Source organism: Schistocerca gregaria, chromosome 2, assembly GCF_023897955.1.
Source record: "Schistocerca gregaria isolate iqSchGreg1 chromosome 2, iqSchGreg1.2, whole genome shotgun sequence".
NCBI classification, from domain to species: Eukaryota; Metazoa; Arthropoda; class Insecta; order Orthoptera; family Acrididae; genus Schistocerca; species Schistocerca gregaria.
Genome location: NC_064921.1, coordinates 146,686,595 through 146,702,139, shown reverse-complemented (window position 1 = coordinate 146,702,139; position 15,545 = coordinate 146,686,595). Strand labels below are relative to the sequence as shown.

The 15,545-nt window shown below is 40.2% G+C and overlaps 1 protein-coding gene across 1 annotated transcript in view; it reads left to right on the top strand.

Moving 5' to 3' along the window:
• Positions 1 to 279: 279 nt before the first annotated feature.
• LOC126335605 (uncharacterized) overlaps positions 280 to 15,545 on the top strand; it is a 32,854-nt gene continuing 17,588 nt past the window's right edge. Inside the window, exons 1-2 of the mRNA XM_049999058.1 lie at positions 280 to 371; positions 15,123 to 15,284. Coding sequence (XP_049855015.1) covers positions 317 to 371; positions 15,123 to 15,284 — 217 coding nt within the window. The 5' untranslated portion in view covers positions 280 to 316. The remainder of the gene's footprint in view (positions 372 to 15,122; positions 15,285 to 15,545) is intronic.

Genomic DNA, 15,545 nt, shown 5'->3' with positions numbered 1-15,545 from the left:
TAGGTGGGGCTGAACAAATTTAGAAAAGGCTGGAAGAGATGGAGTTCATCTAACTAACTGACAGAATGACGACTTCAGAAAATTAGGCACTCCTGAGACCGGACAGAATAGTTATGCGAGTTCCAAAGCTGGCGACCTTGTCTGGCAGTCAGTGATAGCCAAGGAGGAAAGTAGCTGCTATCGGTCGGACGCAGGTGGCTGCTCTGTCTTGACTGGTGCAAGGCTATCAGCTATCAGTGTGAAGGGTCAAGGCTGGTCCCCAGTCGCCACAGCGTACGACAACCGTCTGCTGGCTGGTGAGGATTAGTCTTGCAAGATGCGCCGACTATTGCTGCTGGTTTTTTTCTCTGTCGCTGTGGCACGTGTGTTGGGTGAGTCGTAGGTTCCACTGGCGTATTTGACGGCTTCCTGCTCTTCGCAATGATGCCTGCGAGGATTCTTAAAAGCATTATAGAGGGTGGTGACATGGTGGTACAATCCACGATGTCTTCTCGAAGTCCCAGTGGACAAATACCATTCTCTGACACGAGAATGCTGCTCCAAATGTCGAACTTAGTTGTAAGAATGTAAGTAGCAATTATGCAATACATGCAATGTATTCGCAGTAGCGAATATGGACAGTGACCAGTTGTATAATGGAATGACAACAATGAAAACCTGTGCCTGGAAGGCCCCGCTTGTCGCGAGCGGTCACATTACCATTAGGCTGTCTGAGCACGATTCACGGCCAGACTCAAACCTCCATATGTAGTCACCTATATGTCTACATCTCGTACTTGTACATCCATTATGTATAACACATATAGGGGAGTCATTTTATGCAGTTATTTTTCCAATATTGTATCTCGTTTGTGTTGATATGTATGATTATGAAGATGTAACGAGGTGTTGTAACCAGGTGACAGAGTAACTAGTGTTGTCGAGCTTAAGGTATCAATCCGACAGACTTTGTACTCTACAGAGCCGACACCCGCCCACATTTCAATAGACGATAGGGAAAGGTATCAGGCTTAATCCAGGATAGAGATACACAATCTCTGGACTACGAACTACAGACCAACAACAATCCTCTTTCCTGCAAAATACGGATAGTGAAAAATTTTTCCAACGGCAGTATTACTGCCGGTTACCTTTTTGTTCGACGTTATAACGTTACCGTGTGTTCTGTTAATGACAGGAGCCGCAATCTATGTTTTTTTACCTGTTTTCAATCTGGGAGGCAGCTTCATTATCTCCACACAATGACAAACGGTAGAACATCTAAGCCCAACACTTTGTCTAGTTTCTTCAGGCTCCTGGAGACAATATATCTCATTTTGATGGATAATATCTGAAATAAATATTGTCTCACGAGCAGCGTTAAATTTGTGATGTAAGTTGAGGAGCTGTTGGTGAGTGTTATAAGCTGAGGATGAGTTCAGGTGATGGTGGTGATTTTGCCTGTCGGAGGGAAGTTCGTACTTCGCTGTGAGCTTGGTGTTTGTAGTAGCGAACACTTCTTCCAGCACTAAAACTTCTGCCATACCTTATCTCTCAGAATGTGTGCAATCAACCGATCACATTTTTCAATCACGTTGGGGAACAAATTTTTTGTATCTACAATTCTGTTCAGTATCTCCTGATCAGTAACGCGGTCTACCCATTTAGTATTCTGCATTCTTCTGTAGCACCGCATATAAAAAGCCTTTATTCTTTTTTTCTCTAAACTGTCTACTGCCAATGATTCACTTGCACACCTGGCTACACACCTAAGAAATACGTTCAGAAAAGAATTTCTTGTACCTATATTTATATTCAATGACAAAATATTTATCTCATTGAGAAACGGATTTCTTGCCACACCCAGTCCACATTTTTTATCCTCTGTACTTCGGTCATCAGTTATTTTGCTGTCCAAATAACAAAAAAAATTAATTTCGTCAGTATCACCTAATTCAATCCGACTACATTCCATTATACTTGCACTGCTTTAATTGATGTTCATATTATTGACTCCTTTCAAAACGCTGTCCATTGCATTTAACTGCTCTTCCAAATCCTTTGCGATCTCTCAAAGAATTACAATTTCATCTACAAACCTCAAAGTTTTTATTTCTTCTCCGGAATTTTAATTCATTCTACAAATTTTTTCTTGGTTACCTATGCTGGTTGCTCATTGTACAGATTGCATACATAGGCGATAGGCTACCAATCTGTCACACTCTCTTCTCAATCACAGCTTACCTTTAATGCCCCTCCACTATTGCAACTGCCGCCTGGTTTTAGTACAAGTTATAAAGAGCCTTCCGCTCCCGCCAATTTACCCTGCTACCCTCAGAATTTGAAAGAAGGTATTAAAGCTTTCTCTAAGTCTACAAATACTGTAAACGTTGGTTTTCCCTTTCCTTAACCCACAATTTAAAAAAAGACGTAGGGTCAGGAATGCCTCACGTGTCTGCCATTTTCTCCATTTTTAGGTAAAGAATTTTGTAACCATGATTTGTAAAACTGACAGCTCGATAATATTCACATTTGTCAGTGCTTGCTTTTTTTGGAATTTGGAATTATTACGTTCTTCTTGAAATCTGAAGTTATTTCGCCTGTCTCATACATCATACAACCAGATGGAATAGCTTTGTATGTCTGGCTACCCCCAAGGCTATCAGTATTTCTAAGGAAATGTCGTCTACTTCACGGACCCTGTTTCGAGTTAGGTCTTTCAGTGTAAACTGAGAAGTAGATGTGCCCTCCTAAAAGTGGGTATAACGTAATAATCTCTGTGCTATATGATTCACCTTTTCTTGCGAACTATTTGAACATTTGTCAGAGATATTCCTTCATTGTCGCATGTATTTTGACAAATGCAAAATATTTGTAACGACCTATTAGAAACTCCGACTGATACAGTATAAGGGTGCTGAATGTTTTTCGACTTGTTCTTTTTCATAACAAGCATCACACATGTAACATTGTGTTTTATGTACTTATTCATTTATTTCTCATTATCAGAGAGCTTAAATACCAAACAGTTCCAACGGGTTGAAAACTGATCTAAGTCTAGACCGCTTGCTGTGTGGTACGCAATTATTCTGTGGCTTCTGATCTGAGAAGGACAGAGAGTTGGAAATGTTCTCTGACTAGCTGAAAAGGAAAACGTAATACATGTAGAATGAAATTAGAGGGAAAGCATGAGAAAGTAATACCACTGTATTGCGTGTATGATACTTTTGTAAGGAAGGCAGTGATTTCACGGATATTGTTTGTAACTATGAAGTGTCCATAGGCATGGTAACACTGCCTAATTGACACGCACCACACACACACACACACACACACACACACACACACATACGCCCGCGCGCGTGAACACACACACATACAAACCACCAATTGTAGAGTGGAAATCAATAACGGGCTGAATACCAAAAGACTGATTACGAATTATTCAGTTTTTTTGTTTTGATAAAAATATTTAATGAAAAAACCTTAACATTATTTTGAATTTATTATCTACAGTAAGAGTAACAAAACTGTTGCCAATTTTTTTAAGGTTCCCTTCCTTTTATGAAACAAAATAAATATTCTATTCTCAAAAACACAGAACGTGCTACATTCCATAGATATATTGGCAAACACGAGGTAAGGGCCAACGAAAGAAATCTCAAGTATTTATCAGTTTTTTTGATAATAAACGTTTTTCAGATGCACTTTACAGATATACTACGCTGCGGTTAAATATTTTTAATCCTTCTTTTATAGAGCACAAAGCAATTTTATGTGATTAACTGTTCGCAAATTGTTATATTAGCTACTTTCAAATACGGCAGCATCTTTTACAAAACCTTTTTTCTTTTCAGCTGCCAAGTTATTTTTACTTTGTTGCGACGGTAAAACAATGTTCTTTATTATGTCTGTGGTAATCCCCTTCCTGTAAATCTTGTTCTCGTAGATGGTCCAGCCTTTGATTTCGTTAAACACTGTTCTCATCTTGAGAGCACCAGGTGCAATTTTTTCCACTTGAATCCAACTAAATTTGGAAATATTTATTTTCGTTGTTAATAAGTGTATGGGCTGCTTTTATAAAATAAAAAGATCCTCATGCTGGAACATAGTACCCACAAGTGGACTGTTAGGTGTCGCATTCTCCATACGTTTTACAAGTTCCTTAGGTACCAACAATGTAACATGATTCCAGCCTCTTACGTTTTTCAATTTGGGCAAAATCTGTGTCACTAACTGCAAACAATTACAAAGCTTTGTGACACTTAGCCCGCTATAGCCTCACCAGCGGTCCACATATACCGCTCATGTTGATTTTTTAGGGTCTAACTAAACAAAAACGTTTTTGACATTTAGGCCATTGTTGATTTCCACTCTACAATTATTCACGCATGAATGCATGCAGCGAAGGTAATATTTGGAAGGGAAAAGGAGTAACAAATGGACAAAGAGAGAGGGGGGAGGGGGAGGGGAAGAGAACGGGCCGGCCGCAAACCTTTTAAAACTCGCCCCTTCTCAAGTAAAGCGGTTCCTCTTTTCTTGTTAAGGGTATTTCCCGTGGCAGAAGGAAGATAGAAGGGACCTCTGCTAAAAGTAGATGCCTTAATTCCGAAAAATAGAAGAAACACCGAGTAATTACTTTCTTATTTCAACGTCCGTGTTACAACGAGATGACTTATATCACAGAACTATGGAGACGGTGGTGCGACGTAGTCCACGTGACACATTATCTCGCAAGACCGGTTCGAGAAAATGCTCTTCGGATGTACGCATAAGTTCTTAATTTTTTTGTTAGTGCCATTCTTCACCAATAATGTGAGCAATTTTCGAATACCTCACATAATGTGCTCCGGAAAAGGTGATGAATGGTGCTTACATTGTATTACAAAAATTAATATTTGTACTCGCGACTTCTAGCGATCTGTTTTCACACAATTCTAACAAATTTCTTAATCAACGACTTACATGTTACGCTGATGGAAATGGTCGAATGTGAGAAAGCCAAAGCTAGCCAAAGAATTAGATCGCGAATTATGGGATCGTATTTTCGTTTTACTTTGTATGACAATAAGAAGTGTTGTCAATGAGATTTATGATGAATGTATTGATTGCCTAACCATATGTGCTTTCTTTTCTACTCTTCTTTGGGTCACAGGTCTTACGACTGATTTAATGTGGATTACTGCAATTTCATCTCAGAGTAACATCTACATCGAAAATCCAAATTATTTGTCACATTTATTCCAGTCTCTGTTTTCACAATTGTTTCTTCTATGCTCTCTCTTGTACCACGTAAGTGATTGTGATTGGTTTAGTTAGGAGCAATGTTGTGAAGCTGAGTTATATAGCAATAGATACAGTAAAGGCTCCACTTTGTGCATCAGTATTGTAACGATGAGTTTAGACAAACCCCACAGTTGAGTTAATTAATGTCGATTTGATTCATAGTTCATAAGATAGGGGAAAGTGCAACATTTATAATTATTTTAATATACAGGATGTGGCGGTTATAAGTGCAGATACTTTTATGTACGGTACCTTATGTCTACCCATATCATGTTTTTTCTCTGTGTCAAACTGTCTTAACATAATTCACGACCTGATGTTTTCTGAACACTCGTAACAGCACCAATAAATAGGCTACGGCTGCAGTATAAACTAACCACTGTGCATCCAAATGTCCGCACTTCAACTGATGTACTCTTTCCACATGTACTTCGTGGTACTAACCAACCTAAAAACGTATTACTCCTAATAGCTAAAATTATTAGTCTGAAAATGATGTAAATACTGATGTAATGTTGTTTAGTACACTGTTCTGAGTCACCATTAAAAATATCTGCACTTAACGCCTGTTACACCCTATATGCAGAGTTTACGTACGTTAACAGCATTGTGTGAAATTATGGTATTGTATAAAATACCTAGGTAACGTATAGAAAGCCTAACTGTTATACGCAAACTGTGAATTACCAAGTTTTTTTGTGAAAGCGTTACATACTTTTCCTAGGCGTTCTATACAATTCCTTGGTATTATAAAGAATGACAAGCATCATTTACGCAAAGAGTTAAAAGGGCGCAAGACGAGAAGCCATTTTTAATTAACACACGTTTGATAGTGGAAGAAGAAAACTATGAAATAAAGCAACGGATATTCTTACCGGAAAACAATGAAAGTAGAACTGAGATTGATGTGCTTGTACTCACGTTCCGCCTTCCCCAAAAAAAAAAAAAAAAAAAAAAAAAAAAAAAAAAACTGTACGTTTTGGTAGTTTGATATAGTACATACATTTCACGACTTAACAGATGAGTGCGAAGAGAATGTCGGTATCAGCAAAACTACAAAGCAGATCTGATATGATCTACTTGTTGCAGCAGGGAAGGCTAGAGTGACATTTTGAACTGCACGTAATTTTCATTTTCATACAAAGGCGCCGCATATTTTAACATTTCGGGTCGCTCATTCATCTAAGGAACGCCTGGCTGGACTGAGAAATATCTGCATATTAGAGAGGAACTCGTGGTCAGGAACGTGTTTAATTCTTATTAAGTTTATTGGATATATGGTGATTTCTGATCTTGGACCGAGCGGCCTAAGGCGCTGCAGTCATGGACTGTGCGGCTGGTCCCGGCGGAGGTTGGAGTCCTCCCTCGGGCATGGGTGTGCGTGTTTGTCCTTAGGATAATTTAGGTTAAGTACTGTATAAGCTTAGGGACTGTTGATCTTAGCAGTTAAGTCCCATAAGATTTCACATACATATGAACTTTTTTTCTGATCTTGGATAGAGCCGCTTCAAGATTCCTTATGCAATTCCAAGTCAGTAAAAGCTATCTTCTGTCACGTTCATAACATTTGCCAACAGATTGTGTGAGTCACCCCACCCTTTGTCGACGCTCGCAGTCGAATCTCGCACAGTGCACTCAAAGGCACAGGAGCAATTTTTTGGCCCGAATCTCATGGTTCAGTTTAGATTCCGTTTTACTTTGGATAGCTTTCTCAATACTGAAGTAAAGACTGGGTGCCACCGCAAACAGTGGTGGAGAGAAAAAATTGCGGGGCAGCCATATTATATACTTTGCCAGCAGATAATCCGACTAAGTATACAATGCCTAGACAATGTATAAAATTTCATTATTTTCGTACTTTGACGTTCTATTTTAGCCATTCTATACATTACCAAGACGTTCTATAGAATTCCGGATTTTACACAATGCCGGAAACATATAAACCATCTACATAATTATAAATATAGTTTATTAGAATCACTTTATTTCCACAAAGTAAATATGTTTTTTTGCATCCAACCTATTTAATTCCATTTACCCTTTACAATATTTTTCCATCATTATGAGTAAAATAAGAAAACAAACTGTGTATTGTTGTTATTGTGATCTGTAGTCATAAAACTGGTTTGAAGCAGCACTAAATGCTAGCCTGTTCTATGCAAGCTTCTTCAACTATGAACTACTGTTAGAACATGCTTACTGTGTTAATGCCTAGGTCACCCTCAGAAATTTTTACCCGTCTTCCCCGACTTGATATTTATTGATGCCTCAGAATGTGCCCTGTCATCTGATCCCTTCTTTTGGTCATGTCATCTCATAAATTTATTTTTACCTCCTCATTAGCTATTTGATCTACACATCTTTAATATTCTTCTGTAGCGCCATATTTCAAAAAGTTCTATTCTCTTCTTGTCTGAACTGCTTACTGTTCACGTTTTGCTTTTGTACAAGGCTACATTACAGACAAATACCTTCCGAAGAGACTCCGAAGATAAATTTATATGAGACATAAAAATTCCTCTTTTTCTACATTTTTTATCCTCTCAGTTTCGACAATCATTGGTTATTTTGCTACCTAAACTGCAAACTCGTCTACTACTTTTAATGCCTCATTTTCTATTGCAATTAACCTCCCCCCTTCCCTCAATCGTCTTATTTGATTCGAGTGCATTCCAATACTCTTCCTTTACTCTTGTTGATGTTCATCTTATAATCTGATTTCAAGATCTATCCATTTCCTTAAACTATCCTTATAAGTCCATCGCTGCCTCTTACAGAACTACGTTGTCACTGACAAAGCTTGAACTTTTAGTTCCTGTTCCCCAACTTTAATTCCCTTTTCAGTTTTCGGCTTGGTTTCCCTTACCGATTGGCCAATGTACAAACTGAATAACACTAGCGATACGTTACGACTCCATCTTACTCCCTTGTCAACCACTTCTTCCATTTCATATTCTTCGTCTCTTACAACTGCAGTCTGTTTTCTGTATAAGCTGTGGAAAATATTTGGCTCCCTGTACATTATTCTTGCTCTCTTCAAAATGTCAAAGAGTTTTGTACTCCAATCAAAATTATCAAAAGCTTTCACCAAAATTTGCAGGTCTCTTCCTTCAGCCTATCTTCCATTATGTTAGCGAAAATAACTGGCTCGTGTTTCCTAGCTCATGTTAAAGTTACTGCTCTAAGCCATAACATGAAAATTAGTGATCACGAAGTAGATGAAGTTAAGGAATTTTGCTACCTAGGCAGCAAAATAACTCAAGACGGACTGGGAAAGTAGGACATAAAAAGCAGACTAGTACTGGCAAAAAACGCATGCCTGGTAAAAAGAATTCTACTACCGTCAAACATAGGCCTTAACTTGAAGAAGAAATTTCTGAACATGAACGTTTGGAGCGCAGCATTGTGTGATAGTGAAACATGGAACGTGGAAAACAAGAAAAGAAGAGAGTATTTGAGATGTGGCGCTACAGAAGAATGTTGAAAATTACGTGGACTGTTAAGGCAAGGAACGAGGAGGTTCTTCGCAGAATCGGCAAGGAAAGGAATATGTAGAAAACACTAACAAGAAGAAGGGACAAGATGACAGGACATCTATTAAGATATCACGTAACAACTAACAAGGTGCTTGAGAGAGCTGCAAAGAGTAGAAACTGTAGAGGAATACTGAGACTAGAATATGTTCAGCAAATAATTGAGGACATAGGTTTCAAGTGTTACTCTGAGGTGGCGAATTTGGCACAGGAGAAAAATTTATGGGGGGCTTATTAAACCAGTCAGTAGACTGATGACTCATAATTCTACCGCAGACGTCTTCAGACTGGAAACTGACCGGAGTAGAATTGTCTTCAGTTATGAGTCCCGTTTTGAACTGAACCCCGATGACTCGCGAAAACGTGTATGGAGACGCACCGGAAAGCAGGGTGGGGTAGCAACGTTACTGTCGCCAGCCATAAGGTCTGACAACCAGGAGTGACGGTCTTGGATGCCTGTTTTTTTCCACAGCTGAGTTACTTTGGTTGTCATTCGCGGCTCAACAGTATGTCAACGATATGTCATGTTCCGTTTTGTTGCCCGTGATGGCCAGCCATCCTTTGCTTGCATTTCAGCAAGACTGCGCCCACCCCCACACAGCGATAATTCCTTCTGCTCGTCTTAGTGCTTCCCAAACCACATCCTGGCATTTGAGAACGTTCGACATGTTGCGGGTAGGGTAATCCCACCAGCTCAGGATTTTGACTATCCAACCCTCCAGTTGGACCGAATCTGACACTACATCCCTCAGGAGGACAAACAACAACTCTGTCGATCAATGCCAAGCCGAATGGCTGGTTGAATAGCGGCCAGAGGTGGACCAGCGCGTTACTGAGGTGCTCAATATATGAAGCTCTTTCTCTTGAATAAATCATCCACATTGTCCCATTCGGATAGTTCCTTCGTGGTGTGTCATTTTTTAGTCTTAGAGTGTTTATTGATCTCTTTAGCAGCGAGGACATGGTTGAAATTGGTCTCCCAGTACAATATTCAGTATTTTAAAATTAGCACCTGGCTATGGGCGTAGGTGCCCTGGAAATTAAATGAAGCAATATATAGGAGTGGCATACACACACACACACACACACACACACACACACACACACACACATTTCACAGAAAACCTGGCAAGAGATCTTTTAAAGCTAGTCTCTCCAACGAGTAATTTAATAAGGGCAGAACCAGAACTGAGAGGATATGGCATACGGCAAGGAAGGCAATGATGAGACGGACTCCATCTTAGAAATAAACTGCTCACATTGGTGCGATCGACACGAAATGAGAGCGACTGCGTAACTGACCTAGTTACTAAAGACGATGGGTGATTTATAGCTTCGCCGTTCAAATTTCTCCGTCGAGCGGATCTCGCACCACCTAAGGATACTAACTGAAGGGTTCTGGCGTGAAGGAACTATCCCCGATAGTTAACTTGCACAAGCCAAGTGCAAGCACCTACCCCAGTTTTTCAAGACACGGTCATATTGTGCAGAAAGTGCAAATCTAACTTATGTGGTTTAACCACTAGTGCCGGGAAATGTGATATCCCTATGCTTTACGGCAACAACTGGTTCCTCTTTACCGCACCAAGAATTGTGAAGCAGCTTTCCAGCACCTTTTTGGGACCTAACTCTTGAATTAAAAAACTTAACACTGCATGTCACACTTATTGGGACAGAAGTAAAAAGTTCACAATTATTAAGTTTAGCTGGCCGATTAAGTTTTAGTTCTCCAAGAATAAAATATTTTTTGTCATTATTGCACCTGAACAGATTCTTTAGATGCCACCCGTTCAGTTCTGCAATTGACAATGTCCTATTAATGTGTATATTTACGTTATGTCCTTTAAAGATAAGAAGACAGCTGCAGTCTTTTGGAACTGTTTGGAAACTAAGTGATACAAAGCCAACGGCATTGCCGCGAATGTAACACCGGTTCCTGTCAGATCACCGAAGTTGAGCACTGTCGGACTTCTTCTTTCCATTTCACTTTACTTCCAATACAAATATATTGAGTCTTTGCGTTTCCCTTTTCAAATTTTCTAGATTCCCTCACACAGTAAAAATTCTGATTTTCCTCACTACGATTCGTAGTATGTTATCCTTTCGTTAGTTATTCAGTCCTTTTCTAATTTTTACCTTCCTCCTAGGCAGTCCCCTCTCAGAGATCCCAATAGGGGACGAATCCGAGTTCTTTTTTTCTGATTATTCCCCATCCCAAATGCAGGAGGTTGCCCTGAACTTCTGTCCGCTTCTTCGGCCTCTTTGACAAGGCCGTTGGCAGAACGCGGGTGAATTCTGATATCGCGAGTGTTCGGAAACGACTGCCGATGATCTTCATACGAAACTTAAGCAGTGGCTGGGAGCGAACCCGACACACTGGACGTTTTTATTATTAGTAAAAGACGCAACTCCTAGATCACGGTCCCCTACCGGATTTCTACGAGTAATTATAATTTCATAAACTGTTTTATTATTTCTGATTATTTCACAACATGCCTCCTCTCGAAATCGGATATGAAGTGATAATCTCTACGCTATTTGATTTACATTTTCTTCTAAACTGTGTGAGTATTTGTAAGAGTTATAGCCTCATCGTCGCACGTAGTTCGACAAACGCCAAAGAGGTAACTAATTATTAGGAACAGCGACTGACGCAATATGAGTGTACTGAATGTTTTTCTTCTTTTCCTTTTTTCACAGCTAACATTGTAGGTGTTTATTCCGTTTACCCGTGATTTTTATAGGTAACATGTTATTTATTGTTTCTTTTATTTCTCATGATTCTTAAGTATGTCAACTTTCCGTGTACTTAAATACTAAGTAATTCCGACGAGATGGAAACCGTTCTGAGTACTGGATCCTTACTGGATGGTCTGAACTGTTCTATGGCTTCTGACTTGGCGAAGGACAGAATATTGGAAATGTTCTGTCACTGACTAAAAACGAAAGCATCTTAAAGGGGGAATGAAATCATAGGAAATGGCTGAGAAAGTAGCACCACTCTATTTCGTATATGATACCTTCTTAACGCAGGCAGTGAACATAATTTAACGGCTTTTGTTTGCAAGTTGCAAATGTCAGGAAGTGATTTTAACCGGCCACATATTCAATCCTCCAAGTAACAGTATCTTATTAATATGTATACTTGCGTTATATCTTTCTAAAGAAAGGAGGGCAGCTGCAGTCTCTTGGATCTGTTTTGAAAACTAACAAAGTCATACTAAGCCAACGTTCTTGCTGCAGTGGTAACACCAGTTTCTGTCAGATCAAGTTAAGCTTTGTCGGGCTGGGCTAGCACCTGGATGGGTGACCGTCCGAGTCTAACGAGCGATGTTGGCAAGTAGGGTGCACTCAGCCCTTATTTGTGAGGCCAATTGAGGAGCTACTTGATTGAGAGGTAGAACCACTGGTCATGAAAACTGACAATGGCGATGAGAGCGGTGTGCTGACCAAATGTCCCTCTGTATCCGCCCCTGGTGACGTCTCATATCTGACGATGACACGGCGGCCGCTCAGTAACGTTGGGCCTTCCAAGGCCTGTTCGGACAGTCTTTGTTTTTTATGTGGTACAAAGCTGCCCGTTAATCAATGGAAAATCAATGATGGAATAATGACAGTATTTTGGAAACATTACATTGGTGCTCACTATATAATGAAGATGCTGAGTCGAAGGCAGACTCAACAAAAAGACAGCTAAACGAGTAAGCCTTCTTCTGGATTAGACGTCATACACACATGCATTCACGCAAACGCAACGCAGCCGTAGACACTGGTCTTGTGTGTGTGTGTGTGTGGGGGGGGGGGGGGGGGGGGAGGGGCACTGCATTTAGGGGAATATGTGTGTGCAATGTGGGTTTGGGTGAATGTGTATTTGTGTGGACTAATTCAGAAAAAACCTTTTTGGCTGAAAGCTTACTTGTTTAGCAATCTTCTTATAGTGAGTGTCTGCGACTTAACTCCTCATTATTAATTTTGTCTCCTCGAATTCGATTCTGTGCTTTCCTAGCTTTCCCTCTGTCCTATCCTGCCTTTCAGTGTGTACCACACTAGGCCAGGTGAACAGTATAAGCTCCAGTCAAAATACTGCAGGACAGGACAGCGTATCATGTATTCAGCAGTGATTCAATCATATCACTCTTTTTCAATGCGAAAATAACGTGACTTCTCCTAACAATCATGCTGTCTATTTAGATCAGCCATCACACAATACAAACGCGCTAGCACAGAATAGTGGATGTACTCTCGCCAAACGTAATCCAGTCTAAAACCTCTGTCCCCAGCCGACATCATTAAGGCTCTCTCGAGTGTGTAACACGTCTGTTATGAAATACACACTTACACAGGGTGTATCACAATCGTATTGTAGTTCTGAGCTCAGTTCCTGTGCTGGCAGAAAATAATAATGGATATTAAGGATGGGTTCGCTTTTTTTCAAGTAAACAAATTATAATTTTGCTGTAATAGTCAAACACGTTTCACCACTATCGTGGCATCCTCAGTTTGCTCTTTTCTTCATTTTGATGAAATATGTATGGATTATGTGACATTGCATTTTGTTGTTATTTAAGTTGTATATGTACTTAACCTTCCATGTTACTTACTGCGAATCGTGTGGCTGCTAACCGAAATTAGCACAGGTCTAAGTAAGTACACCAAGTCATCTGCAAATATGAGGAATATTAGTATCTGGTCAACAATGAAATTTTTTAAAATCTTATCTTTAAAATGAATGTTCAGGTAGAACTCGTGGTTTATGCTTGTTTTTCACCTTACCATTGTAGTAGTCCTGAGTTCTGATAGATTTGCTTTTGTGCGCCAAACGTGGTTTTGTATAATTGGACCGGGAGCACTTCTTTCTTTCAGGAGTGCTAGTTGTGCAAGGTTCGCAAGAGAGCTTCTGTAAAGTTTGGAAGGTAGGAGACGAGATATTGGCAGAAGTAAAGCTGTCAGGTAGGGGCGTGAGTCGTGCTTGGGTAGCTCAGTTGATAGAGCACTTGCCCGCGAAATGCAAAGGTCCTGAGTTCGGGTCTCGGTAATCTGCCAGGAAGTTTCATATCTGCGCGCACTCCACTGCAGAGTGAATTCTGGTTCTGGAATCGAAAAACTGTTACCTTGAGGTTCAATGTTCGACATTAACAACAGTACAAGTTCATCTGAAACTTCGCAAGCACTGTTCCTTCAAAATGTTGTTGAATGCTGTAGCTAAGGTCTAGTAATGGGGAAGAGCTCTTGCATCCTCGACTCCATATGGATCTCAGCGTGAGGACTGTGCTAAGCTGAGAGGGAAGGCATTGTCTTCAGGAGTGTCTCCCACACGTCGTTGTGGATTGCAGTGAGTTCTCGCTAATGTCTGTGGTATCGATTCTAGCTGTCGACTTTAGTGTGGTACCGCGATGTGTGTACAATACCGCAATTACAAACTCTATCGTCCCCTACAGCTCTTCCCCTCTACTGCTCCAGCCAATATCATGTAATTTTTTCCCTGATCTCTCATTTCCTACCATCTAGTCGCTTCTTCTTATCAGTGGTTCTTTACGTTCCTTTCCCATCCGATCCTATGGAGAACCTTCTCATTCCTTATCAGTTCATCGAATTCCTCAAATCCCACTATTCTTTTCGCTAGATTTCCCATAATCTGGTTCACTACCATACAATGCTGGCTCCAAACTTACACATTCAGAAATTTCTTTCTCAGATCAAATCCTACTTTTGATAGTAGGCTTCTTTTGGCAGTGAACGCCCTCTTTCCGTAAGCTCGTGTGCATTTTGTTTCCTCCTTGATCTGTCCTACATATATTATTTCGCTTCAGAGGTATCGGGACATCTAAACATCGCCTACTTCATGGACCTCAATGGATATGTTGCATTTATCGCTAATTTGATTTCAGCTACACTCCATTACTTTCGTCTTTCCACAGTTTGGTCCAGTCCATATTCTGAACCGATTGGACTTGTCTTTCTGTTCAGTAGTTCCTGCAATCGTTCTTCACTTACGACAGCAATGCCTGTATTAGAATTGGTAGCCCAATCTTGAATCTTTCGTGTATTTCCGTCACTGCTTCTTGAACAGTAGGTGTGGAAGAGCGCAATCTTCTTCATGTGAGTGCTATGTTCTTGGTCTTCCGTTCTTAGTGTTTGCACTTGTTTCTTGCACATTCATAATATTTTGTTTTAGACAAAACTTCAGAAGAATTCAATGACCAACCACTTCCATTAGGATCCAGCTGAGAAGAGCTGTGCAGAATTTGTGTATGGTCTCAAACGTTTAACATTTGAGTTGGAGATACTTGAAATATTTTACCAACCATCAGACATATTTGTCAGATGTTTCAGGTGAAGCAGATGAACCAGATGAACCCATCAAGTGCTACGTTTGCGATTCCACAAAAGATTCTCGCTGCGAAGACCCATTCAGCTATCCTGCAGACCTGCTGATGACGTGTCCAGGAGACAGGGCTGACAGCTGCATGAAGAAAAACTTCGAAGGTAAGACTCCCACCGGTCTGTTTCACTAAAAGGCCAAAACGCTCACATAGTCACAGCGGCAGGTTGCCTGTGTAATAGCTCGCAGGGGCTACAAAAAGTCGATTTTCATTATTTCACGTCATTATTGACTAAACTTCAGAATTTAAATTGTGTCATAATGTACTGTTGTAGCCTTACATTAAAGGTGTAACACTGAGATGGAACTGATTGTTCAGTTCCACTACGTCATCTCAAGGTGTCCAGTATTCCTTTGCTGGTAAC